A 27,291-nucleotide genomic window follows, 5' to 3' on the forward strand; every position below is an offset into this window, starting at 1 on the left:
AAACACGAGAGGCCGGCTCGCAGATAAAAGAGGGGGCAGGAAAACAGGAACAACAGCGATCAATCGCTGGCGTAGTGGTGCTATCCAACACCATCCCTCTCTACTGTCATCATCTTCAGTAAGCGTGTGTGTGAGGTGATCGCAATCTGAAGAAGGATGGTGTGTGTGTGTGTGTGTGTGTGTGTGTGTGTGTGTGTGTGTGTGTGTGTGTGTGTGTGTGTGTGTGTGTGTGTGTGTGTGTGAGAGAGACAATCTGGGTCACCAAGTCATCAATAACAACCTGCTTTGTTGAACAAACACAGCCAAGGTCATAACTGACTGAAATCCCTTTGGATGGAGACGAAGATGAAAAGAAAGACAGAAAAAAACTTTACAGTGTGGTTCTTCTTCTGTGCTATTCCCTGATGGCGTGGAGTGAAGGATGAATGGATGGATAGACGAGTGCATGAGTGGAGTAGCAGCATCTGAGGATTCACTCGTGACAGTTTTGGTGACACCTGACTTGGCAGGTGGGAGTTGAGGAGGGGTGACTGCTGCTGGCTGGGGTTACAGCAGGAGAGAGGGATGGATTATGGATGGATGGATGAGAGGAAAAGAGGGAGAGGAAGTATTCCCCACTGACAGTCAAGCTGCTTGCTGGTGGACTCAGTTAGCCACACAGAGTCAACCAGAACGTCTCTGCAGCCCTTGTGTCCGCCGAAGGCCGTTGGATGGTTTCAGGCAACAGCGTGAAGGAGAGCTAAACGTCTGCATCGCTCTGAAAGGTACGGCTGGAGCGGCTCAGAGGAGCTAAGCTATTATTCCAATCTTCTTCCCAGGATGGAACTTTTACTCCTCAACCTCCTCCACGTAGGTGGATGGAAACCAGCCGACCTGATGGAGGGAAAGGAAGCAGAGATGATCCAATTATGTTACTTTAATTAACATTTGCTCTGGAGCAGAAGCTACTGAAGATGAGTTAGACTGGCACACTTTAGGAACCACTGCAATAAATGGTACAAGAATGAAGCAACGCTGATTCACCTTCATTGGATAAAGTCTTTAAACAGATATGTCAGTTTCAGTTACTTTGGTTCTGACTGGTGCCAAAACAACTTCTCATGTTTTACTAGTCTGGTTTCATAAGAAACATCAGATCCAGTTTTAGTCTCTCCACAGACTTCTGATGCACCGTTTAGTTTGTCTTAGAGGAGAAAAACGCACACGATACGGCTCAGCAATGTGCAGCACATGGAGGGAGTCAGCATCTTCTTCTGGTCTGAGCACTAGGACTGTTTAAGCCAAGTGATCACACCGGACAGAGGGAGGGAGGGAGGGAGGGAGCAGTTGGCAGGAAACCATTATGGATTTAAACATTAACAGGACCAGCTGACAAACATTTTAGAGAAGTGATACGCTGATACCGAAAGCTTCTTCCTGGGACACATTAGACCAAAATGTCTGCTGAAGCTCAAACTGAAAATAAATAAGTTAATTCAACTTTCCTTTAGTTCATAGATGAATAATGAATTCCTAGAGTCCAGAACTGTACAGATCTAACTCCCTCTGATTTCCACTGACCCTGCTGTTGACTTCGCCCCTCCACCAGCCATTGGAGCCCGTCTTGGTGTAGATCTTCACCACCTCTCCCTCCTGCAGCGACAGCTCCCGCGTGTCACGAGAGCTGAAGTCGTACCGCGCTATAGCCATTCCGATAACTTTGGGAGTTAACGCTAAAGGAAAGATAAAAAAAACTGGTTAATGTTACGTCTTTCTGCATTTACTCACTATCACAAACATGTACATGCCCACACACACACACAGCCCCACCAGTGCAGCTAAAAGAGTTCATAACGCGTGGTTTTAAACTGAACAAGTTTCATCAGATTTATTTTAAATAGTTTTAACATATCTTCTACAGTTGTTCCAACCAAGATCTTGTTGTCCCTGATATGAAGTCGGAGTCATTTAAGATTAAGTATCTTAATGCTGGTGAAGGCTCTCAGTCATCCTGGTCATGGTGGTCCAGGGGGGTTCGAATGAAGGCAACTGGACTTCTTTGGTTTCTTGAAGACGTTTCGCTTCTCAACCGAGGAGCTTTGTCGATTCTGACTGGAATATAGGAGGTCCATCCCAAAGACAAGACACCCAACAGAAGCTAAGTGGTGTCATCATTTATGCAGTCCAATGAAGTGAGGACTGTCCAGCACTTTATTTAGGGAAAAGTAAACAACAACTACACAAGCACATGACAGAAAACAGGAGAGTCTTGAAGGAGTTCCCAGAGGAGTTTAGCACTTGTTGGCCCCTTTGTAAATGGTCATGGTCATGAAAATAAAGAAAACACATTAAATGAGACAGGTGTGTCCAAACTTTTGGTCTGTATTGCATGTCAAACGGGAAAAAAAAAAAACTTTACATAGAGGAGGAGGTCTTAAGGTTGGTTTATGCTTGACGTGTCCGCAAGGTCCGCACGGCGAAATTGCGTCATTTTAACAACCACGCCCCTCCACAGCATCTCTGCACGGCCCAAAATTTCCGCAACGCGCACCTAGGAAACTTTCTAACCACGCGGACGGTCGGACGCAGAAAAACATGGGGGACCGGCAAGAACTAGTATGGCAGAGGTTCGTAAATACAGACATTTGTATGATTCAGCTCTCAAAGATCACAGTGATCAACATGTTGTTAATAATTCTTGGAGAGAAATAGCTCGCACTGTCGGAAAAGACGAGGACGCTGTTAAAAATGCTGGAATGCCATGTTGTAAACAGTCATTTTTACTTCTACTATGGTGTAGTGTTGGATGCATGCCGTAGAGCTCCATGCTGCCCCGTTCAGTTTGGGAGAATATTGGCTCACCCGCAGAGACAAGCCGCACGAACCATAAACGCTGCGAGCTGTGAAGCGCGTTCCATCCGCGAGCCGCATCACCAAGCGGAAAGTGAATGCGTCAGGCATAAACCAAGCTTTAGATTTCACCTTTCCAGTACCTATAATGCAGCTTTGAATCTCATTCCTAAGCAGTTTCAGTCTAGGTCACACCTTCCTCCATCTAATCAATACAATGACTCCCTCACAATAAGAGACCAATGGCTCATCAGAGGGTAGGGAGGAGGGGTAATCAGGTAGTTTCTGCTCTTAAGCCTGAGTCATGGTTCTGCATCTGCGTCAGTGCAGAGACACGCAACGCCATTATCCGTCCTTGCGGGCCTGCTGGAGAGTCCTCGCAAGGACGGATGGAGTCGAGCTCTCTTTTCTAAACATCCGTCCGTCGAGACGGAGAATGCAAGCTTGTGATTGGTCAGGGCACCGCTGTCATCTACACCGCCGCCATTGCGCCCTCAAAAACATAAAGAGAGACGAGAATAACTAGTAGCAGACACGGAGAAGCTTAAAGAATACCTTGTGAAAAAACTCTAAATATATGAATGTTTAATTCCCCCGTGACTGGAGGAGTGAAAAGATACGCTGCAAGCATTTTAGTTGTGGATGGAAATGACAGGAAACATGGGTTTAGAGGTGGCGAGCCCATGAAGAGGTGGAGGAGAATGAGGGACACATTTGTCCGTGTTAAAAAGTCTCTCATATACAAAAAATCACAATATTAACACACTATCTTGGACCGGATACATGACAGGATATCACAGAACAGCGCTACGCCCTCTGTTGTCCTGGCGGGGAATTGTATTTGCAACACTCCCCAGGAGACGGAGAAGTATGAGGGCTAAATATCTCCGTCCGTGCATGTCTCTCCCTGTTGGAGCTGACGGAGAAGCATGAATCCAGCTTTAAACAACAACAGACAGCTACAGTTTATAAGCTTGACTCTCCCATATTCCAGTCAGAACTGACAATTGTCCTCAGATGAGAAGCAAAACTTCGTCTTCGTTTCGTCTTCGTCTTCCTCCGCTTATCCGGGTCCGGGTCGCGGGGGCAGCATCCCAACTAGGGAGCTCCAGGCCGTCCTCTCCCCGGCCTTGTCCACCAGCTCCTCCGGCAGGACCCCAAGGCGTTCCCGGACCAGATTGGAGATGTAACCTCTCCAGCGTGTCCTGGGTCGACCCGGGGGCCTTCTGCCGGCAGGACATGCCCGAAACACCTCCCCGGGGAGGCGTCCAGGAGGCATCCTGACCAGATGCCCAAACCACCTCAACTGGCTCCTTTCGATCCGGAGGAGCAGCGGTTCTACTCCGAGTCCCTCCCGAATGTCCGAGCTCCTCACCCTATCTCTAAGGCTGAGCCCGGCCACCCTACGGAGGAAACTCATTTCGGCCGCTTGTATCCGCGATCTCGTTCTTTCGGTCATTACCCAAAGCTCATGACCATAGGTGAGGATTGGGACGTAGATCGACCGGTAAATCGAGAGCCTGGCTTTCTGGCTCAGCTCCCTCTTCCCCACGACAGATCGGCTCAGCGTCCGCATCACTGCAGACGCCGAACCAATCCGCCTGTCGATCTCCCGATCCCTCCTACCCTCACTCGTGAACAAGACCCCGAGATACTTAAACTCCTCCACTTGAGGTAGGACCTCTCCCCCGACCCGGAGGTGGCAAGCCACCCTTTTCCGGTCGAGAACCATGGTCTCAGATTTGGAGGTGCTGATCCTCATCCCAGCCGCTTCACATTCGGCCGCGAACCTACCCAGCAAGAGCTGAAGGTCAGAGCTGGATGAAGCTAGGAGGACCACATCATCCGCAAAAAGCAGAGACGAGATTCTCCTGCCACCAAACTCGACACACTCCACACCACGGCTGCGTCTAGAAATTCTGTCCATAAAAGTGATGAACAGAACCGGTGACAAAGGGCAGCCCTGGCGGAGTCCAACCCTCACTGGGAACAGGTCCGACTTACTACCGGCTATGCGGACCAAACTCACGCTCCTCTGGTAAAGGGACTGAATGGCCCTTAACAGAAAGCCACCCACCCCATACTCCTGGAGCGTCCCCCACAGGGTGCCCCTGGGGACACGGTCATAAGCCTTCTCCAAATCCACAAAGCACATGTGGATTGGTTGGGCAAACTCCCATGCCCCCTCCATCACCCTTGCAAGGGTATAGAGCTGGTCCACAGTTCCACGGCCAGGACGAAAACCACATTGCTCCTCCTCAATCTGAGATTCAACTATCGATCGGACCCTCCTCTCCAGTACCTTGGAGTAGACCTTTCCAGGGAGGCTTCTCTTCTTCTCTTCTCTTCTTCTCTTTAAGAGAAGCAAAACTTAAAAAATTAAACCAACTCAGAGATTCTGAAGAAGGAGTTTCATTGGCTGTTGGCCTCCTTGAGCTCCTGACAATAATGGTTCTGTCGTGTGGTTGAGCAAAGAGTTGGAGATGTTTTAAGGCATAGGAGAGGTGAAGGCATCAGGAAATGGTGCACTACGTGAAATCAGATCTATCATAAATCAAGATTTTTATAATAAATAAATAAGCAACAAATGTTTTTTTTGTTTGTTTGTTTTACCAGCGCTAATTTACTTTTAACTGCCTCACTATAAAAGAAAAAAACTACATAAAAACTTGGTTCTTTGTAGAAGTAGTCCAGCTTCAGCGCTCTGATACCGGTGTGAGAGATTCGACTTCTCCTTCTGAGGAGACAGCAGTGGGGAGACAGATGTGGAACAGGTAGGCTAGCTCCCACCCCGCTGACTTTCCTCCATCCCAGACACCGACTGCCGGATCGGTCTGGGCTAAGCTGACAGATGGAAATGGAACGTCAGACCTCTAGAACCCAGCCTTGGGGATTGAATATGTAATATAGAGGAGCTCTGTGTGTTTGGACACTTCCACCTTCCCTTTGACGGGCAGACCTATGAGAACACACACACACACACACCATAATGCACATGCAACAGCAAAAGAGGTATTTTCTCCGTGCAGGATGGCGAGTGTGCACACACAAGCTGAGATGGTGCAACAGGAGGATAGATAAAAGATGTAGAAGCTGTGTGATGATGTGAACGGAGCTAAGGCCAGCATGCTAAGCAGCCTGCAGCGTGAGCGGAGAGGCAGACGGAGAGAAGCAATACCTGTACCTGACCAGAAGGGAGCAGAGGAAGGAGGCACAAAGCTGTAGCCAGCAGGAGAAACAAGAGAGATGCCGCAGAGCAATGGAGCTATGGCAGGGCAGGGCGGGGCGGGTGGGGGGAGGCAGAAGCAAAGGAGAAAAAAAAGATGTTTTCAGAAACTTCCAGAGCTGTTTTTTTTTTAAAGGTGACTGAGTTTATCAGGAAATAAACAAGAACTTTATTTAATCTGTGTTGGTAAATTATTTACGCTCATTAGTCTGCTGGGAAAATGTAGAACACAATTTATTAACAATGTTGAGTCAAACATGAAGAACTGAAGCTTTTGTGGGTCTTATGACTTGGTTTTGTAAAAATGTCTTTAGCCTTCAGTCGTTCTGTAGTTTTAACCCTTTTAAATTACATTTTAAGTTTCTCTAACCCTTACCCTGTTGCAGCAGAAGATAAGCCAAACAACTCACCACTCATGCATTTTAGTCAGAGTGGTGTTACATTAGTCCTCTTCTTGAGAAAATGCTTGCACACTTAAAAAAATGGAACAGACTGAGTTTTTGGACACAGACAGATCCAGCACACTGAGACTCTAGGGAAGAGGTCAAAGGCCAGAGAGTGAAAGTCCACTGCTAAACTTTGCTGCTGCAATCCATCCATCTTCTGTTTCTACTTAATCCAACAGAGCATCATGGTGGTTTGGAGTCACCAAACTCTGACAAATACACAAAATATACCCAAGACAGACCAGAACATCACTGAACACGCTTACGTCCACATCTGAGTTTAAACCAACAAACAACCCAACAGACGTCTGCAGACAACACTAACCACTAATCACGAAGATCAGAGCTTTATCTCTAACGAAGCTGAACCCAAATTTTGAAGACTTATTTTTAATTCAGGTCTTAGTGGATGAAGAATAGAGGTCAAACCAAATGAAGGATGGGTGGCTCCATTGATTAATAACATCGATCTGGGAGCAGCGGTAAGGCAAGGTTAGACAAGAGCTTTATTTATATAGCACATTTTATACACAGAGTACATTCGAGGTGTTTTTCAGGTGCCAGAGTCTTGTCTTTGTTTAAATGAAGCAAGTTTGACTGCATCCAGAAAGAGTGAGTCTAGAGGACCACAGTTAAAATGTGATAGAGCTCGGTAGTTCTGGGTGTCATCTGCAGAACTATGATAGGGAATGTTGTTGTTGTTGTGTATGACCTGACCCAGAGGGAGCATGTAGAGATATAGGGGCAGCAATCTAAGAATCAAACCCTGGGGGACCCCACGTGTTATGGCGATCTACTCAGATTTATGATCGCCAATGGAAACAACATAAGACATATGATCTGAACCAACAACGGACTGTGTTAGAAACTTTCCACAGCAGCACAAATCTTCCTTTTTCTACTTGATACATGAAAAATGCATCTTTGATTTTTAATTTCCAAATTACGGAGTGTACTCGGTGCCTCTTGCCCCGTGTAGAGGGCTTGGGCAAACTTTTCCTGACACGCCTGCTCTCTTTATGTGAAGACGCAGTGTGTACTGACACACACACACCGAACAGCTTCTCTGCTATGCTCCTCGCTGGACTCGTGAGATCAAAAAAATCCCTTGCGTTTATAGCATGCGCCATTAAACCCAAAAAAGGAAATCACGTTTGATGTCACTGTTTGATGTCCTATAGGATGTTGTTCCTCCACTGCCAGGATTAAAGCCATGAAAATCACACGCTGCGCTTCTGGAAGAATGCTGGGAGTAAATAAGCCCTTAGGTCACTAATATTGATGTAATCTACATAGATATGAAATTGCATTGCTGAAATAATGTTTTAATTTTCTAAATTACCAGTTTTACACTGAAACTGTGCGTGATTTCCTGTCTAGCCCTATGTTAACTGCAGTCTTTAGCGGTGCGGCGAGCCGCTTCTGGGCTGCGCATGACAATGTCCGCCTTGTGTGGTTAGAATCACCCCCGTAGACTATAATAGATTCTAATTTGAAGCAGCAACGTTCTACTTCCGTTCTGCACCGCTGATGCTTCCAGTGTGAAGTCTGGGTAAGATTGCCCAGAAACCTCTAAGTGTGTGTCAGTGTAGGAGCAACATGAATGCAGACCTACACACCAGCACCCACAACGCCAGCTGCTCTTTACGTACTTCATATTGAAACTGGAACAGACGATAGTGACTGAAACCAGGAGCAAACACACAAGCTGCATCATTTTACAGAACACACACACACACACACACACACACTGTTCCACAGAAGCAGGTTTATGCTCTGTTAACTGTTGATGCTCTCATGTTATCAGTCACTTCTGACCTGCAGAATTTGTCCAAGGAACAGAAAGAGAAACACTAATTAGTGGTTTTCCAGCAGTGCTCTGGAAAGATGCCAATCAGAACAACAATCATTTAAATGTGAATGAGAGAAAATGAAATGTGCGCTCCAGGAGCGGGCTGCCTACGGGACACAGGACTTCACCAGAACAAAACAAATTTGGACCGGAGCTGTCTCCATTTGTGCTTTGAACCTGTTACAGAACCGCAGGCTCCCACTTCTAAATCCCTGACAGCTGTGTGCGCACTGTTCTCATCTCTAATGCCTAAAACACGATCGACTGCACACAGGCTTCAGATGAAATCTCATTTACAGCTCATTGTTTTGTCAGATCTTTCATCTGTGGGTGGCTTGCATACTGTATAAGGCAAACACATGTACACAGTTTGCTTTTATACCACAAACAGCACTTTGTTCTTTAGCTTTGAGTGTTGAAGATGTTAACAGTAAGCATTTAAGCATTTAACAATGATGTTCAACCTTATTGCTAAAACAAATACCACCCAAGCAACAGAAAACAGAATAAAAGTGATTGATACTGAACACCTTTTCACAAAATGTATTTGTTTTTGCATTTTTGCTTCTTCAAAGCATCTTTCATCCCGATTCCACATTACAAATCCTTCTTATTTGTGTCACAGAGGTGTCTATAATCACTCCTGAGCTGGCAGTTTGACAATACGCTGCTGTTTTATCTGTTGCTTCACTTCAAAACATCACCTCATTACAAAACTTCAGTTACAAATCTCACACACTACAAGTACGCGCGCACACACACACACACGCACACACACACACACCTGCTAACTTTCAGATCAGAAAGTCTTTTAAAAATCCTCTCTGAATATTGTTACTTTCATTTTGCCCCTGATAAACACAAGACGAATGCTAAGAAGAATCAGGTTGGAGGCTGTGACTGACTCAGGGTCCAGTACAGTTGTGCCTTTCTGAAATGAGGGTGTGTTTGGAGGTGTCGATTCATGAAGTAACAAACAGCTCTTGTTCTTATAAAAGGTAAAATATAGATGTAGCGGTAGTGATCTATAACCTCAACAACTGCTAGTTTAAATATATCAACTAGGGCCCGACCGATATATCGGCCGGCCGATATTGGGGTCAGTAACAGTATCGGCTATCGGCCAAAAAGACGGCCGATATTGCGTTACCTATCCAGCAGATGGCGCCAACTTTATGAACTCATGTTGTGTGGCTCCACTCCTTTGAACTTTGAACCCAAATTATTGTTTTGGATCTTTTTTTAAATTTATTCTTATTTATGTTTCTTATGTGCAATTATTTCCTGTCGAGGGTGAATAAGTTCACCAAGTTAACTTCCACAGAGTGTTACTTTGTTACAAAGCACAAGTATTACGTTTTATTTATTGCCGCATTTTTATTATTTTAATATTCTTATAGGGACCTTCTGTCCCTAAACTTGTGTGTGTTGTTAGATTCCCCAGAGTTAGCTAAGTCAGAAAAAACATTTTGTAACCAGTTGTTTTATCATAAAGCAATGGAAGGGAAGGCTTGCATTCACCTACATAAAAAAAAAACACTACAATGTGTGTGAATTCACTTACATTGTTTTATGCTAAACTAAGAAAACCAACTGCTGCCAGATCATATTGGGCTGGTTATAAAATGCTTTTTCTGACTTGTCTAACTCTGGGGAATCTTAACAAGACACAATTATACTGAGAGATGGAATATTCCTTTAAGTTAAAATGTATTTGTGGAAACCACAGTTTACTGTTGTTTTTGAGATCTGCTAAATACATTTTATTTGCATTACTTGTTGGAAACCCTAGTGAGTTATTGAGACAGTTCTTTGGTGTGTAATAGAGAAATAAATTTGCATCAAAAAGGCAGAGAATGAAGGGTTTAAGCTTAAGAAAATTTCTATTTCTTTTTTTTGTGAGGGAGATTTATCGACCATTATATCGGCTATCGGCCTTTGTTAAAAGTTTTATATCGGTATCAAAAAAAGCATATCGGTCAGGCCCGAATATCAACATCAAAACATAACAAAAGCATAGAAATTAAATATTTTACTGCTATTAGCTCTTTATGTAAAGCAGTTTGACTCTCAGGTAAATATACCATTAACAATCATTCAACCCTAATCTTGTGTTAACACACACTGGTATGCTCCAGACTGACAGATTGACATTGTTCCTGTTTAATGGAGGATAATCAGCCAATCAGCAGTGGATACATAATATTTGTATTTATTATTGAAGTCTGTTTTAAATGTTAGTTCATTGAGATGATTCTGCTCCCATGGAACCCTAATTGATCTGATCCTCAGTAATCAGAGTGTTATCAAATCTAATACCATGCTTGGTGGGTTCTCCAACCACCGTCTGACAGCGAGTCAAAAACAATTAACATCACAGGAAGCTGCACGGGTAACAACCAATCACAGTGCAGCTCTGTAAACACATTCCCGTCTGGATTAAAACAGCATTTGCAAGAGCGGTGTCGTATCTGGATATCTTTAATCACTCTGGAGTTTCTAAAGGAAAACTGTTAAGCATGTTTTTATTCCTCTGAGGGTTTTTTTTTTTCATTTTGACAGTAAAATAAAACTCCAGGGATACAGATCTGAAGAGCAAAAGCCATCCTTTTTTTTTTGTAAACAAAAGCAGTTCACACGCAACAAGGCGCTGCTTGTTAAAACACACACACACATACTCCTGTCTGGTTAAAGAGCAACAATATGCAATTGTTTATTATTAATGAAACTAATATCTGTTCGGTGGTTCTGGGTCTACTCACTGTTAGGGATGAGTACCGAATTCGGTACTTTTTAAGGTACCGACCGAATTCCATAGAACCGACCGAACACCGATTCACGTCATTTCAAACGGTGCCTCGTTTCGGTACTGCCAAGACAGTTGCGCATGCGCAAGAGCGTCATGTCGCCGGTCCCTGCGAGCCCGTTGTAAACAGAGCAAGCATGGTAGAAAGAACGCACGCTAAAGCTTGGGTCCACTTCACTAAATGTGATGGGTAACTGGGTGATGAAACTAGCGACAGACAACGATCTAAGTGAGACATCCTCATCTTAATCTGCTCCAGTAGGTAAATAAAATGTTTAAGATAACGTTACCTTGATTTGTTAGCTTCCGTTTCGCTAATGGTGCGTTCGCTTTCTCCTCGGAACTCCGAATTTCCGACTAGAAGAACATGAACGCGCTCTAAAGTTTGGCTTTACTTTACTAAATGCGACGGGTGATTGGGTGAAGGTAAAACCAGTGACCATTATCTAAGTTTGAGGCATCATCGTTTTAATCTGCTCCAGCAGCTAAATAAACTGTTAAAGATAACGTTAGCTTGATATGTTAGCTTCCATTGCCACCATTGTTATCAGCTAATGGTGCGTTCGCTTTCTCCTCGGAAATTCTAACTTCCCAGTAGGAAAAATCAAATGAAAAGGGACGGCAAAAGGAATGAAGATACACAGTAAATTTAGTTCACAGTAAAGATGTTTGCTTCAGTTTAATTATCAGCTTATAAAACTACAAGGACGATGTTAAAATACAAACTTGTATGTTATTTATCGTGATATTTATCAAATATGGTTATATATTGAGAAAAATATCTATTTAATTATAAAAGAGAATTAAAATAATAAACACTCAAAAGTATCGAAAATTGGTACCGTTAAGTACCGGTATCGACTCGTAGGTACCGGGAATTAGTACCGGATCGATTCAAATGTCAAAGGTACCCATCCCTACTCACTGTTGGTACTGGACCGGCTGAGTCGGTGCACAGCAGGGTTCTCCTGCTGCCGATAAGGGAACTGCAGGGTGGTGTCCAGGCTCTTGAAGCCCTCCCTTAGTGAGTGGTGTTTGTAGTACTCAATCAGCTCCTACACACACACACACACACACACACACACACACACACACACACACACACACACACACACACGCACGCACGCACGCACGCACACGCACGCACGCACACACACACACACACACACACACACACACACACACACACACACACACACAAACAAATCAATAAATCATCTGTCTGTGATTTTAGCTCATGAAACCACAGAAATGGGTCTTTTTAGCAGACGTTGTAGATGTTATGACATCAAACATCAGTGTGAGAGAAAACTTTTAAAACTAAATTCTGCTGGCTAAATTCATGTTTTTGTGTAAATAGGACACTTAGAACAGCCTCTGTTTGGGGAAATAGAGTTTACATGCAAGTCTGAGAAAACCAACCTGCACAGTTGTTCTTTTCATTGTAAATGTTTCATTGATTATGTTTTGTGTGCAAAACTATTAAACTACATTTTTCACAGCGGTTCAAGCAAACATAAGAAATATTCTTGCTGGTCTTAGTCCCTGGATGTACCAGGAACGCTACATTTGGTTGTTGCTGCTAATAACTGCATAATTCCTTGTAGACAGGGGTGGATTGGCCTCTCTGGCATTCTGGCACTGACCCGGTGGGCCGCTTAGCCATGTAGGCCACTGGCCCAGTTTGGGCCGTCCCAAACCAAACCCCCGTCTCACATGCGGTTATAGAGATAAGTTCGCGAGCAGCACACACAACACCCCGTCCCTCCCACCACATTTGGCGGGATAGACGAGTCGCGAGTGGCAACCTCCCCTGCCGAGGGCCGACGGTTCATAAAAATGCCAGGGCCAAAATTTGGTCCCAGTCCACCCCTGTATAGATATTTGACAATAGTATAAATTTTTCTGCAGAAACAGCAAAGTTTAGAAGATAAAACCCGCTTTAAAACGTCAGTGTTCCACTTTGGCCGTTAACTCATCTGTCGTAGGATTCAAACTCTATGTAGCGTTATCTGTGTGCACAAAGCGGATACAGAAGCCTTCAGGCCAGTAAAACATGGATTTAATCAGAAATCTTTTAGGCACACTGTTGGAATAAAGTTCAGCTTTTGACACCGTTACACATAAACAGGATGATTTATTTATAATCTACAGCTGTAGATTTGTATAAAAACAAGAGAATGAAAGGACTCACAAAAATGCCCCTGAACTTCCTGTTCTCTGCGATGTAGTAGCTGCCGTCTCTGGTCAGGATCTTTATGTGCTTCACGTCGTTGTTGTACCTGTGGGCCATTGAATAAGTTATGAGAGTAATTTCCCTCTCTGATCACCACCATCGATCCGCAGCCGGCCTCTGGCCCTCACGCCGGGCCGGGCCATTCCTCTAACCCGCAGACTTCCCACAGGTTCATGACATGAGAATGATGGGTGGTCTGGAGCAAACGTGTGTGTGTGTGTGTGTGTGTGTGTGTGTGTGTGTGTGTGTGTGTGTGTGTGTGTGTGTGTGTGTGTGTGTGTGTGTGTGTGTGTGTGTGTGTGTGTGTGTGTGTGTGTGTGTGTGTGTGTTTAACAAAGGAGATCTGCCGTTTTTATGCAGGTTTATCAGCAAACAGGCATATTTCATCCTGCAGAACATTAGAAATGCAAAAAGTTCTACAATATAATAAATCAAATCTGATGATATTTTTCTTTTTTTCACTTTTATTTTGCACTATTGCTTTAAAAGTCTTTAAAATATTATTAACGTGCAAAATTAGAACCAAATTCTGTTGTGTAAGAATTTAACTATAAACAAACATAAAATTGTTTGTTTTTTTGTTGTAAAAAATACATTTAAGGAAATGAAAAAAGTTCAAGTATCATTCAAGCAATTCAACTAAATCAGTGACAAAAATTAGTAAAAAAAATTTTTTAAGGATTTGTTTGTTGATAGGTGAAAATTCAGTTCTATTATTGACTTTGTCACACAACTAAACTGTACATTTCAGACGTTACTACAAGAAGTACTTCCTTGGCTCTCACGTTGTCAGAATATTATCATTTGTACTTTAAAATTTGTTTTTCAAGTTAAGAAGATTAATTTTGTTACATGAACACAGTTGGACAAAAATCCTTGAAACTTCTCATTGTTGAATCAGAATCAGAAAAAGCTTTATTGCCAGCACTCCAGCGAACCAGAGCATAGGAACTTGACTCCGCAGCACAGCCTGACCAAGGTTACACACACACATGTAGACAGAACAGATACAGGCAGACCACGAGAGCAGCCATAATGGCGCTCATTTCAATTAGATGAAAAGGGGATTACATGACGATAAATTGGGGGAGGGGAAAAAAGGCATACCAGAGTTACTCCCGGCAGGGCGTAGCTTTACTATGCAAAAAAAAAAAAACACCTCAAACATATAAGCACGAACATCAACAATTCACAACATCAGACACCAAAAGGAGGGGGCGCGGCTGGGATCCTGTTTCCCCAGCGAGAGCAGCCCTGTATGGCGCTCAGCCACTGTAGCCACAGGTGGGAGGGAGATCTTGGGAGGAGCGCAGAGCACATTGACACCTGCAGGTTGATGACCTCGCCAGGCTGAAGTCCACCAATCCGAAGGCAGGGGGTAGGTCGGGTTTTCACAGCATCTGTCTGCATTCCTTCGTGGGGATTTGTTGTTGGCACTCACAAGGCTGCCATGGCGTCAGATTCGGATAACAAGACTTTGTTTGGGTCAGGCTGAGATAATTTTCCTCTCTGCCTTGAAGTCTGTAACTGATCATTCAAGTCCTCCAGTGAAGCCAATTTTGGGTTTTTAAACCTGTCCATACCGTCCAGTGACCCTCTCCGAGATGACATTCATTTTGCGCACTGATACTGGTAATGCAGCTAGAACATTGTCCAGCTTACGATTCACCTCGAGTAACGTTCCAGTCTGTGAGGTCTCCACACGGACGGTGCTTTCCGTGGGTGCGGGTCGCACTCCAATCGCTCCCGTCTCCCCAAATTTCCAGAAAACCAGATATCCTCCCACTCCAATCAGAAGAAATCCAGCGATCATCAGGCCAAACATCCACACGTCTTCAGCATCCTCAGTGGACAGCTGAGAGAGACATACGATCCTCCACTCCCTCCAGGAATCGAGCATATATCCCGCTGTGTGTGTCCCTTGCGGGCAAGTGGGAGCCCCCTCCTCCGTTCTCATCGTAGAAAAAATCTTATCAATCGCGTTGAATGACCAATTAATTAAATCATTCTAAAAAATAGGGGTTTTCAGAAGAAATGCAGAGAAGCGCTCTGTGGGCAGACAGGACAAAGAGCCTTGGAAAAAAAGATAAGGGAGCAAAAGCAGAAGCGTCTGTACTCTACGAGTGCCAGAAGAGAAAAAAAAATGTAATCAAACTATTTTTTCCCTTTTTTGATTCAGTGAAATGAAAGGTGTACTTATTTATCTCAATATCATAATATAAAGTTATTTTATTTGCTAAAACCAATTAAAATAACCAAAATTTACTAAATTGAGAAGATAATTTGTTTTTTAAATATCTAGTTTAAGTCAGTGTCTAACCATGTGTGGTTGACTCCTCTCATTTAAACAGAACTGGGATCTTTTGTGCCTCCTCTAAAAGAAACAAAGAAGGCTTTTAAGGTGTGGAACACTTGTTTAATCAACACATTAACAGTGGTCTCTAGCAGGAATAAATGCCTTCTAAGTCGTACTCTGTGTGAAAAGATATGCTGGTGCACCATTTCCAGGAACTAAAAATCGCCCGCATCTTGGCTGAGCTTCAGGCGGCAGGTTTTGGACTCTTATTTCCTGATATTTGGACATCTCACCACAGATTGGATTAACAACAACGTGACTCTACCACTGACTTGCAAAGTGGATACTTTATCTCTACAAATAACACAATCCTGGAGGAGCTTCTGCTGTGTGGTGAAGTTGCTAATGCTAATGGTTAGCTTCTACTAGTTGAGATGTTCTCTGCTGTTGCCTGGACACTAAAACAACTAATGACCTTCCTTGTGAGTTAAGATGGGTGAGTCCATGAATAATATTAATAATAACAATAATTATAATAATAATCATTAAAAATGGGTTTTCAGTGATCCACACCTTTATTTATTTTAATCAGTCAGGCGTAGATGATCTGTTCTGCTCAAACAAACACTGCTTAAAAGAAAACTAACCCAATTAAAGCACATTAAGAGCATGAAGTCCTTGGAAGAATTTGCTGTGAGTCAAAATAGAAAGGTGTGATAACATTTAAAGACTAGAAGTAGAACCTTAATATTCGTACGATTTGAATTACAAATCACGGAGATTTTTCTGTGAACTTGGTGTCGAACCGCGCCGATAAGATGTGACCTAACTCACACCTCGGTGTGGTTAACCACAGCTTCTGTCTCTTTTCGGCACATTAGCTCTACAAGAAGCCACACAGCAGCCTTCAGGTCAGATGTGGGGGAGGAGGGAGCTACAGCTGGTCAATAATGTGGTTTGGCTAAAAGATAAAAACCGTGCCGCAGCAGAGAACCAGAAAAAGCTGTCACGCCACAGAAACAGAAACGATTCACAACTAAACGCGGAACAAAGAGAAGAAAACCAAACCTGATGTTTTTAGAATTAGCTGAACTAAAAACGGACAAGCTTCCCTCCGGGTTTTTAAGAGAACTTACTTTATACTGATGGCATACTCTGTGAACTCTTTGCTGCGATGGCGAACCAGATAGGTGCTGTTGACCCGGTTGACGAGTTCTGCCTCTGCTTGGAACCTCTCCATCGGACCTGCAAACCTAAAGCAGCACAAGTGGAGGTAGATCTTTTAGTGCTGAGCGTGTGCTGCTGGATGGTGGGAGGAGTTTTCAGCATCGATAAAGCGGTGGGTGACCGGCAAACGTACCAGAGCTGGGACGAGTAATCCACGGGCTTTGGGAGCTGGAGAAAGGAACAAAAGTGGACATGTATGATTTGTTATTGACCTGAAGCTCCTGATATCAGACACACACAAACACATTGGTTTTGTGCTTTTGTGCTCTAACAGATGTTTTTCCACTGACAACCCCAATAAAACAGCTTAATGCTCTCCTTATCTTTAAGTGCTGAGGGATGGTTTGTTATCTGCAGTTTGTTTGTTATCACATTCCTAACGCTGCTGGAAAACCAGAATTTCATTCCATCAAATGGAACATGATGAGGATCCGCTAACAAAATGAACAAAACAAGCTGCTGCATGCTCGTCCAGGCATTCATCCTCCTCGTTTAGTTTCCACATCAAGAGCATCTTAACTTTATGTAATGATTGTACGAAGCATGCCAAGTTCCCTGTTGTTCCTTTCTTGGATGGGCCAGGTAACCCCAGCCCCCCATCCAACATTCCCCACTGCCTCCTCAGTAAGAAGTTGCAGGTCTATAAGCTTACACATGGACAGGGCCTCACGGCGTCGCTTGGGAAGAAGCCAGCCTCCCTCGTCGACGGAATCCTGCCCTGGAACCACACAGACATAATTGTGTTACGTACATCTGGCCGAGCGTGGCTCCATCATTCAGGAACAATTAGCTCGCAACACAGCGGCTCAAATTTACAGCAGCACTTAACAGTTGTGGAAATAATTCCTGGCAACAAGAGAGGAAGAGTACGAGTTCCTTATTCCTCCCATGGTGATGATGCTCTGAGTTCGGCGCCATGATTTATAAGCACAGTTGAGACGCAGCTACGGTAAAGCCCAGTTTTCTACAGAGCTTATCTCTCTCTACAGATTTGGGCTCTAAACTTAATAAATTACTAAAAAGACGCGTCTCAAAATGTTTTTATGGTCAGTTTGCTGAAAGAATTCCCAAATACTTTTAGAAAAAAAAGATGGATTTGCTATTTTTTTTCTTGATTTTTTCTTGCTTCATGCCTGGCAAATATGAGTACTACTATAGCATTAACCCTCTGATGCATGAATTATGAGATCTTCAACCATGACATTTAAACAATTTTTTTCATTCATCTTTAGGTGTGAATGAAACAAATTTCAACAAATATTTTTTGTAACATTTTGTTAATTTACAAATAATTTATTACATGTCCATCTCAGTGGACAGCGTGCATTCTGAACATGAAATATGTCGGCTTGACTTACTGAAGTCCAAATGGAGGGGCTCACATGCAATAAAGTCTTCAACAGCTGTGCTTAATAGCAAAAATAAAGAAATAACAATTTTGAGTACCTGTCCACTGTAGTGACCATTATGCATCAAAGGGTTAAGACTTCATCCTGTTCATGTGTTCACGCTGCAGAATGACACGTGCACACACAGACAGTAGCTGCAGGATGAGGCACGAAAGTCAGAATCCCGCCAATCGGCTAAATAGGGAGATAATAGAAATATCTCACGAACCTCTGGATCGATTTAAATTAAACTCTCATATTTATCTACAACTATTCACGTATGGAGCCACCCCAGTTCAAGATGGCCATCACAGCTTAACATTAACAAACAAAAGTCCATTTGACAGATAATGAGATAAAAAGCATTCGTTCGTCACATCCTATAAAAGCTGACAGATTACATGAAATTGTGAATAGGATTATTCGGCCCAAGTTGCTGTAAGAGCTTCATTTTTATCATGAAAAATCTTAACTCATAATCTTAGCTCAGAACAGTATTCATATTTTAGTTAAAGACTTGCAGTCTGTGACTTAAGTGTTTCATGCACTAGGCTCCTGAGCCTGACTCAATCCCTTCTTTACTGCTGAGTAATAAACATGCAAACATAGAAACCATTCATCAGCTGCTGGCAGACTTCAGACCCCCTCTCTGATCAGATTTAGATGTTTTGGGGGGTTCTGGATGTAGATCAGGTGCCAGCAGCTTTTATGGGACACGTGCACACTCTCAGAGGCACCGTGAACTACGTCTGCTCATCTCTGAAACCTCAGGATGTCTGAGGAGAACGGCTTTCTGCTGGGTCTTCACCGAGAGCCTGATCATTATTCCAGCTGCCAACATTGACAGAATCCATTAGATGGTTGCTGCTGAATAAAATGAAAATGCAGAGCTTGATTGTATTTGTCACGGAGTCCTAGAGCAGACGTGATTATGGGCTGTTGGCTACAAAAGGTTGATGGATATGAAGTGTTCCGTGAAAGATTTCACACCCATTTAATTTAATTGTTTTTATTATTATAGCGTGTTGAGGGATTTGCTGGGTTTCTCGTTGTGTTTACGGTTATGATGCCATCAGAGGTTTTGTGCATAAGCACTAGGCTTTTTTCAGCACCAGGTACATGTGTGTACTTTTTACGATCACTCTACTTCAGCCTCTCTCTCATGCACACACACACTCTCCTCTAGTGAAGATCAAACCAAGTTTGACATTATGCAACATTAAACAAACACACCCCGAGTTTGGGAAGTGCTGTGTAGTGTGTTTTAATTGAGTTTGAAGCCTCGATTGTGGCTCAAAAAAATCGTTATTATTAACTGTTTTTTTTTGTATATATATATATATATATATATATATATATATATATATATATATATATATTTTGCAGCTTGTTAGCAAAAGCTGTTAAACTACAGCCAGGTTCTTTAGAGCAGATGTCATCACAGGTACCAAATGTCCCATTTAGTGTGAAGTTCACACAAACGTACGGTTAACTCATTCTACTTATAGTGCTGATGGTGCATGTGATAGTTAAACCTGCTTTAATGTAAGGATATAGAGGTGCTTTTAAATCCAGCTCCATAAGGTCTGTAAACTGCAGGATGAGGAGACAGAGGGACATCTGACCTGCCACCAGGGGCTGTGCAGGTCAGCACGAATTAGTTCAATGATGTCACCAGTCTGGATGCTGAGCGCCTGGCCAGAGGCGGGGCTCGGTACTCCGAAGTAGTTCCTGATGACCAGCATCTTGGGCAGACCTGGAAACAGGAGGAAGTAAGTGAGAGGAGGAGGAATCAGAACTTCAAAGATGTCCTTACACTGAATTTAATGTTATTGTAAACGTTTAGAACCAATTAAAATGTTTAAGTAAATGAAGCTAGATTAAAAACAAGATTGTGTTGATGGCTAGCATTATTAAAACACGTATCTATTTAAAAGCTAGGAGAACAATTATGAAATCCAAGATCTTAAATTCTTTTTCAAATTTGACCCTAATGATGTGTCTGAATAAGGATGAGATTTAGCGCTGTTAAACTATTCATAGACCTTAACGACAGGAAGACAAAAAGAGCCCCCACCACACACACACACACACATGCATGAACACACCCTTTATCGAATCAGTTGGAACCATTATTCATTTTTCTATAAAAGATGAGCAACAGTGCACCCTGGTGCACGACCGGCTCTCTGGCATTTAGATAAAAGATAAGCAGGAGAGAGATTTACAATTTGCATTCTGGGGAGATGGAGTTGTGTATTCGCAGAAGAAGAAGACGTGACAATCAAGAAGACAAACAGGAAACAGGAGGCAAATGATGAAAAAGTCAACAGCATAGCGCTGAGAGCTAATATGTCTCTATCTGCACGGGTTTCCACTCAGCATCTGCTCCAGAGCTGCAGCCTGACATGTGCCATCCTGCCTCAATAGGACTTCTAAAGAACATGAGCCAAGGAGAATCCAGTCCTGCGGGCACGAGCGGCATTCCTACACACACACGGACGACGTGCTAGAGTCTTTTAGTTTAGACAAAGAGTGAAGCGTTATAATATCGTAAAAAAAAGAAAAGGAGAAGGCTGAGGCAATCAAACGCCTATTGATTTTAAAGCGTCTAGAGTCAGAAATCATTTTCTGCTGCATAATGGATGGAGGGTGGAAAAATGGGTGTTGAAGGCAGATTTAGAAGCGATTAAAGGGCCTCGGTACAGCGTGAAAACACACACACACACACACACACACACAAACACACACATTATTTTGCTGTAAAATAGACAGAAACTAAATAGGAAAACTGTTTTAAATCCAGTTAAAATGTTTTCCTTTGAAACTGTTAACCTCCATCTTTAGTCTGGCCTGTAAAACCGGTTGGTTACGTCTCTTATCAGAATTAATTTAGTGTTTGATCTGTGAACAATTCCTCCAAAGGAGAAAGTTAAACACAAATGCAAACAGTTCTGCTCAAAACCAGTAACCTCACAATTGTGACTCATGCACCAGTTCAACGATTCAAACTGAGAGTGTGTGTTTCCTCTCCTTATATCGTGTCACCCACAGCTGCATACCAGTGATGCATTCATTTTGTGACCTTTACTACAATTTCTACCTAATAACGTAGTCTGATCTGTGCAGATAAACACAAACAGTAAGAGATCACATGCAGGACGAGTGCAGGAGACAGATGAGTGTCATGAGGGGTCTTACCTGAGTCTTTAGCTTTACCCTGCAAACACACACACACACACACACACACACACACAGTAACAGTCAGATCAGGCCGTGCACATTCACAAACATAAATGTGACAGTTTGATTGATCCACAGAGAGAACACTAATCACTGACAAGAGACTAATATCCAGTCCTACATATGTAAATGGAATCAATCATTAGCTTCTCTCTGGTGTTGGACTGGTGGTAAATATTTAACGCTAGCCTGCTCTTCCCGGAGGCCCGCCTAGCAGGACTCATTCCTCTGCAGCAGGAATACTGTAACACTGTAACACAGCTGTTCCTTTACAACACACTGCTGTGTGTTGTGTGTGTGTGTGTGTGTGTGTGTGTGTGTGTGTGTGTGTGTGTGTGTGTGTGCACTGCTTCAGATCAGCTCCTGCTTGAGTTTTATTTAGCACTTTAGGTGGAAATCAAACGCCCCTCATTAGCTTGCACGCAGCACTTGACAGCAGGAGTCTTATTTGCAGTTTGGAGTTACTTGAAAATGTTGTGAAGGTAAAACGGCGAAGCAGCACAAACGAGGCGGGTTAAATGTACAGGAAGCATTTTAGTCTCTGGCATCAGGCGTTGCTGCAGACACTAAAGTCAATTGGAGTCTCGTTGGCAAACAGCTGCAGAGGAGAGGAGCCTTCAAAGTGCAGCAAAGCTTTACAGAGACAGACAGTAAGGCAGCACACACACACACACTCACACACACACACACACATACACGCACAGCGGCAGCTCACCTGAGTTCTGACGGAGCTGGAATCTGAAAGAAGTTTGAGAACAGGCATGGTGAATGACGGGTTAGTGGGCAAACACTTGCACACACTCATCTGTACAAAGCAACACTCCATCATTAGTGGAGGAGGCTGACGCTCGTGTCTGACCGCGGCTCACTTTGTTTTGTTGCGCTGCCACGACCTGACAGCCCAGAGAGAGGAGGTAACGAGGAGGAGGAGGGAGGGGAGGGAGACCTGTGGTTTTTGCTCCACCGCTTTCTTTCATTGGCTCCCTTAGGAATGGATTACACCCCCCGCTGAGAGGCACACACACAAAACACGCCCTTGTGCGTGCACAAACAGAACCATTACGTAAACACTCACATGCTAGCTGGCAGAAAGCCCCAACTAGGAGCAGCTTAACGTAGCGTCTGTCAGCAGGCGCGTTGTTCCTAAAGTGAACTTTGACCCGTTGTCCAGACAAGCAGTGAGAGAGCTGATAGAGGAGATAAAGACAGGTAAACAAACCTTATCGTTCACACAAGCCTTCAGTCTCAGACTCTGATTGCGTGTAAGTCTAGATTAGAAAGTCGAGCACTGATGTGCAAACTTCAGTTTGGTCCATTTCTCTGTATAATAACGAAAAACTGAAACCATACAGATTTCTTTTATTTATTTATTTTTTTGCAGGTGAGAAGATTTATGCACTAAATTTATCTTTGCAGCTAAACTTTTTGTTTCTAATTGAAGGTCTCAAGTGCATTCCAGGTCTGTGCTCCTGCAGCAGGTGACCGTTGCTCCGTCCAACCCTCCAGACTCCAAAAACACAACACCTGTGTCCAGGTGGGCTTGCTGCTGGGATTATTGCCTCGTTGACCTGATAACATCATGAGGGATTCGAGCACCAGCAGGAGATGGCAGCTAGCCACGGGGAAAACAAACACCCACTGATAAAACGACGACGGGCACAGTTCAGCTCCAGTGTAAAAATGTTTTTACTGCAGCAAGAAGCTGATTGTGCATTTTGAAGAGCTGAAAACTAATCCTCCACACCTACAGATGCATGTTTTTGTACAGCTTGGGTGACACACCGTCTCTCGTAAACATGTTGTTGACATGGTGAGGTGTTTTCCGAAGACCAGTTTTCTCTCTACAGGCAGAAATCTGAGTGACAGATTCACAAAGACGTCATCAAACATTTCTTAAAATTTGGGGGAATTCCAGATGGTGACCCTCCCTTTAAGATGCTTTGAGGTGTGAAAAGCTCCCAGAGAGGCAGTGGGATGAATATCTATACACATGTCGCACATGCACCTATCGCGTGACCTTATTTGTTGAAATGAGGTCATGTTTAAAGTTCTTATCAAACAGGAGCAAATCCCACAAAGCCACTTCTGTCTCCTACATTCGTTTTATAGCGTCACACAGCAGAGCCGTATTCAACGCCGCAGCGCAGGAAATCCTCCACATTCACCTCAGGACGCCCATAGGTGAGGTTTTATGTGCAATCTGTGGGACACACGTCACTGCCTTAGTGTTCTGCTATAAAACCGCTCTTCTGCTAAAACAATCAGATTTAAAACACCTTTCCCAGACACGTTCTGCTCTGTTGGTAAAGTACAGCACAACTGATGTAAGGCTGTGAGCCGGACTCACCTGTTTTTCCACAGACGCCAAAGCGGCCGAGGCATTCTTTATGGGCGCCTAAACCACACTTGGAGCACAGGTAACCCTGGTTAAAGATGCCCCTGCAGACACAGCAACAATATCAGCATTCAGCACATTACACACACACACACACACACACACACACAATGGTAGCAGAGAGCAACTTCTGCAGAGCTTCAGGCAGAGTGGATATGAGACTTTCTGTCGAGTGTAAGAGGACCAACAGTTGTGACTGCCAGCTGTGTGGTTGATATTTTAGATGACAGGGCTCAGGAACACAAGCTGCAACTCACACTTCAGCAAAACCTGCAGTCTGAAGAGGTTAACCCACCCAAGTATCACTTAAACGTCTTCAGCGTCAACCCTGACAAATGTATTTGGGTAAGAGTGAGCGCGGGTGTAGAGCTGTTATCTAAAAACTACACAGTCCTGGAAAAGTTTGGTAGGGACCATGATGGTCAGATTACTCTAAAACTTCTCCATTTTCTTCTCGTTAAGAAGTTGTTTATTAAGAGTTATGACTGGGTTCAGTGTTCAGGTTTTGTTTTACTCTTTATAGGATGGTGATGTTAACTTTTTGATCGGAACTGTACAATCACACTCCCAACAGTTGCAGTCCCTTTCCTCTAGCTTTATTGCTAAATCTCTGGTTCTTGCCCCCGTTTCCCTCCACCAGTCATTTCTCATGCTGTTGGTTTCCTACACACTTATCCCCCCCTCTTGTCTGTATCCTGAGTCCAACTACAAACACGCAATGTGACGTAAACCCAAATCATGATGCAGCCTCCACCCTGTTCCACTGTAGCTATGGTGTTGTTTGGGTGGAGTGGAGTCTTGTTCCTACACCAAACATATGGCAGCTGAATAGTTAAACGAGTGTGTTTTTTATTCACTATAAGTGTGTGAACGGAAGAATTTCACACCATCGTGCGGCTCTGATTCAGTTTCCGAATCCCCCATTAAAGAGATAAAATGAAAGAGTTTTCCAAGCTAATTATCTGCTTAACCTCTGTGAAAGAAATGAGCATAAAGTCAACATGTTGGAGCGGTTTTATTATTACAGAGCTTCTCTGGAACAGAGGGAGGGACTCCTGCACACAGCTCAAGTATTTAATTACAATGTTTGGCTTCAGCCTCACTAATTAATGTTCTTTGCCCTCATGGAGACTGACTTTCTACTCAGTGTTGCTTTAAAAGTTTCATTTCTTTAGTTTTTCACACAAATATGATCTAAAACATTAGACTTCCCTTTATTTAAAAGAGCACAAAGCACCAGATGAATCAGAGCTTCAGCTGAACGAGTTTCATTAACAACCAGAAAGAAAATGAACTAAAAATAGAAAGATCTCATTAAGAACAAAGACTGAGAAATTTCAAAGTAACAGAAAAATTCTATTATGTCAAAGCTTGAATTAAGTCGTCCCCCCCCCCCCCCCCCCACCCCCCCACCCCCAGTGCTAGCACTCAAACTCAAAAAGGAAATGGTAATTCACACAAAAAAATGTTTGAGTAAAACTTTTTTCTTTGGAAGAAAAACTATGACTCCAAAATATTCAAACAACAGATTAATAGACAAGAAGGGAGAGCAGTGGGTGTGCTCCAATTATAGGTGATAACACTCCTCAGCCTCTCCGGGAAGGTCTACTCTAAGGTACCGGACAGGAGGGTCCAGTGTCCAGGGGTGGGGGGTGGGGGGAATATTGCATTAGCTGTCAAAAGGATTACTTTAATGTTCGTGATGCGTTTGAGCTGCTGTCCCCAATGTCCGAAACTAATAAAGACCTGAGTCCAGACCGCTTACGGATTTGTTTATTCTGGAGAGGGCTAGCGTGTGTGTGTGTGTGTGTGTGTGTGTGTGTGTGTGTGTGTGTGTGTGTGTGTGTGTGTGTGTGTGTGTGTGTGTGTGTGTGTGTGTGTGTGTGTGTGTGTGTGTGTGTGTGCTTGTGTGTAAACACTATAACTGTGATTAGATAGGAACCAGGAAGTCAGTGAAAGCTAATAGCGCTGTGTGGAGAAGGCTCCTGAACCCCAAAGACGAGTTTTCAGAAAGATCTGATTCAAAATGAGCTCCTTTCAATGGGTTTAACTGGTTTTAAATGTGACTCCATTGGTGATGATTCTGGGTTAGGAGTGTTGTGATTTGTCCCCCTCTGCCATTCTCTAAAAACTGTTTCTCCCTCTCCACTCACTCCATCTTACCGAGAGAACGCTCAGACGACTCAGAAGCATAACTCAGCCCTGTGTGTGAGACGGTAAAGGTTGCTGTATGAAAGCATCTCATCCTCCTCCTTAAGTTTCTGAAGGAGATTTATGTGCTGCTGCTGTGTGTGTTTGTGAGGTGTGTTTTGAGTGTGTGTGGAGAATGTTCAGCTTCTTACCTCAGCAGCATGTGGCAAGAGTTGCAGGAGGTGATTCTCTCAAATGTGTGCATTCGGAACTCGTGGAAATTGTTGGTGGCATTCTCAGGACGAATGTTTGATCTGAAACAAGAACAAAAACAGAAGCAACCATGTGAGACATGAATTTAACAAACTTTCTAAAGGACAACAGACTTTTCAGGTCTGAATCCGAACCAAGAACAACACACAGGAAGAGAATGGATGAATGAAAACAGCATTGTGCTTGTTACTCAGGTTGTCTCCGTCTCTAAACTGCTGCGCTTCATAAAAACGTCAAATCCTAAAGCGGAAAGCAACAATTTAGATTTTTTTCTACTTATAATTGCAGCAGACAAACTGTCCCGTGGCCACGGTAACATTTCACCGATGCGCTTCTTTGAAGTGGGAAGAATAGAACTGTGAGAAGACAGGTGAGCTTTCTCCAAAAGTAGAGGCTTCTTGTGCCCCTGGGGACAGAGCTGCAAGTGTGTGTGTGTGTGTGTGTGTGTGTGTGTGTGTGTGTGTGTGTGTGTGTGTGTGTGTGTGTGTGTGTGTGTGTGTGTGTGTGTGTGTGTGTGTGTGTGTGTGTGTGTGTGTGTGTGTGTGTGTGTGTGTGTGATGTGCAGGAAGGCAGGAGACAAACAAAGACAGAGGAAGAAAATTAAATAAAATAAATTGTCCAGGTTTATCTCTGCCTGTCTTCTTTTGTTTGCAGCGCTGCAGCAGCACAGACGTGATGAAATGGTTTACATGTGCTACAACAGAAAACTAAATAATTAGTGAGACTGAGGGACTTCAGCTGGAAACCAGCAGGGCAAACGGAGGGAAGAGTTTGTTGGTTTTCAGAATCAGAATCAGAAAAAGCTTTGTTGCCAGCACTCCAGCGAACCAGAGCATAGGAACTTGACTCTGCAGCACAGCCTGACCAAGGTTACACACACACATGTAGACAGAACAGATACAGGCAGACCACGAGAGCAGCCATAATGGAGCTCATTTCAATTA

General features: G+C 43.5%; 1 protein-coding gene across 4 annotated transcripts in view; it reads right to left on the reverse strand.

The window, feature by feature from the left end:
* Positions 1 to 599: 599 nt before the first annotated feature.
* Positions 600 to 27,291, reverse strand: part of LOC107382673 (guanine nucleotide exchange factor VAV3) — a 128,437-nt gene continuing 101,745 nt past the window's right edge. The window contains exons 16-28 of one of the 4 annotated variants that reach the window (XM_054751311.2): positions 26,287 to 26,388; positions 23,897 to 23,988; positions 22,265 to 22,287; positions 21,508 to 21,526; positions 19,932 to 20,062; positions 17,571 to 17,636; positions 17,052 to 17,086; positions 16,828 to 16,944; positions 13,354 to 13,441; positions 12,085 to 12,214; positions 6,014 to 6,094; positions 1,561 to 1,712; positions 600 to 873 (exon numbers count right to left, since the gene is read on the reverse strand). In XM_054751311.2, coding sequence (XP_054607286.1) covers positions 829 to 873; positions 1,561 to 1,712; positions 6,014 to 6,094; positions 12,085 to 12,214; positions 13,354 to 13,441; positions 16,828 to 16,944; positions 17,052 to 17,086; positions 17,571 to 17,636; positions 19,932 to 20,062; positions 21,508 to 21,526; positions 22,265 to 22,287; positions 23,897 to 23,988; positions 26,287 to 26,388 — 1,081 coding nt within the window. In that variant the 3' untranslated portion in view covers positions 600 to 828. Of the gene's footprint in view, positions 874 to 1,560; positions 1,713 to 5,560; positions 6,095 to 12,084; positions 12,215 to 13,353; positions 13,442 to 16,827; positions 16,945 to 17,051; positions 17,087 to 17,570; positions 17,637 to 19,931; positions 20,063 to 21,507; positions 21,527 to 22,264; positions 22,288 to 23,896; positions 23,989 to 26,286; positions 26,389 to 27,291 lie in introns of those variants that run through there. The other 3 variants (XM_054751313.2, XM_070553073.1, XM_070553074.1) reach the window with 3 other exon arrangements.

This window comes from Nothobranchius furzeri, chromosome 7 (assembly GCF_043380555.1).
Source record: "Nothobranchius furzeri strain GRZ-AD chromosome 7, NfurGRZ-RIMD1, whole genome shotgun sequence".
NCBI lineage: Eukaryota > Metazoa > Chordata > Actinopteri > Cyprinodontiformes > Nothobranchiidae > Nothobranchius > Nothobranchius furzeri.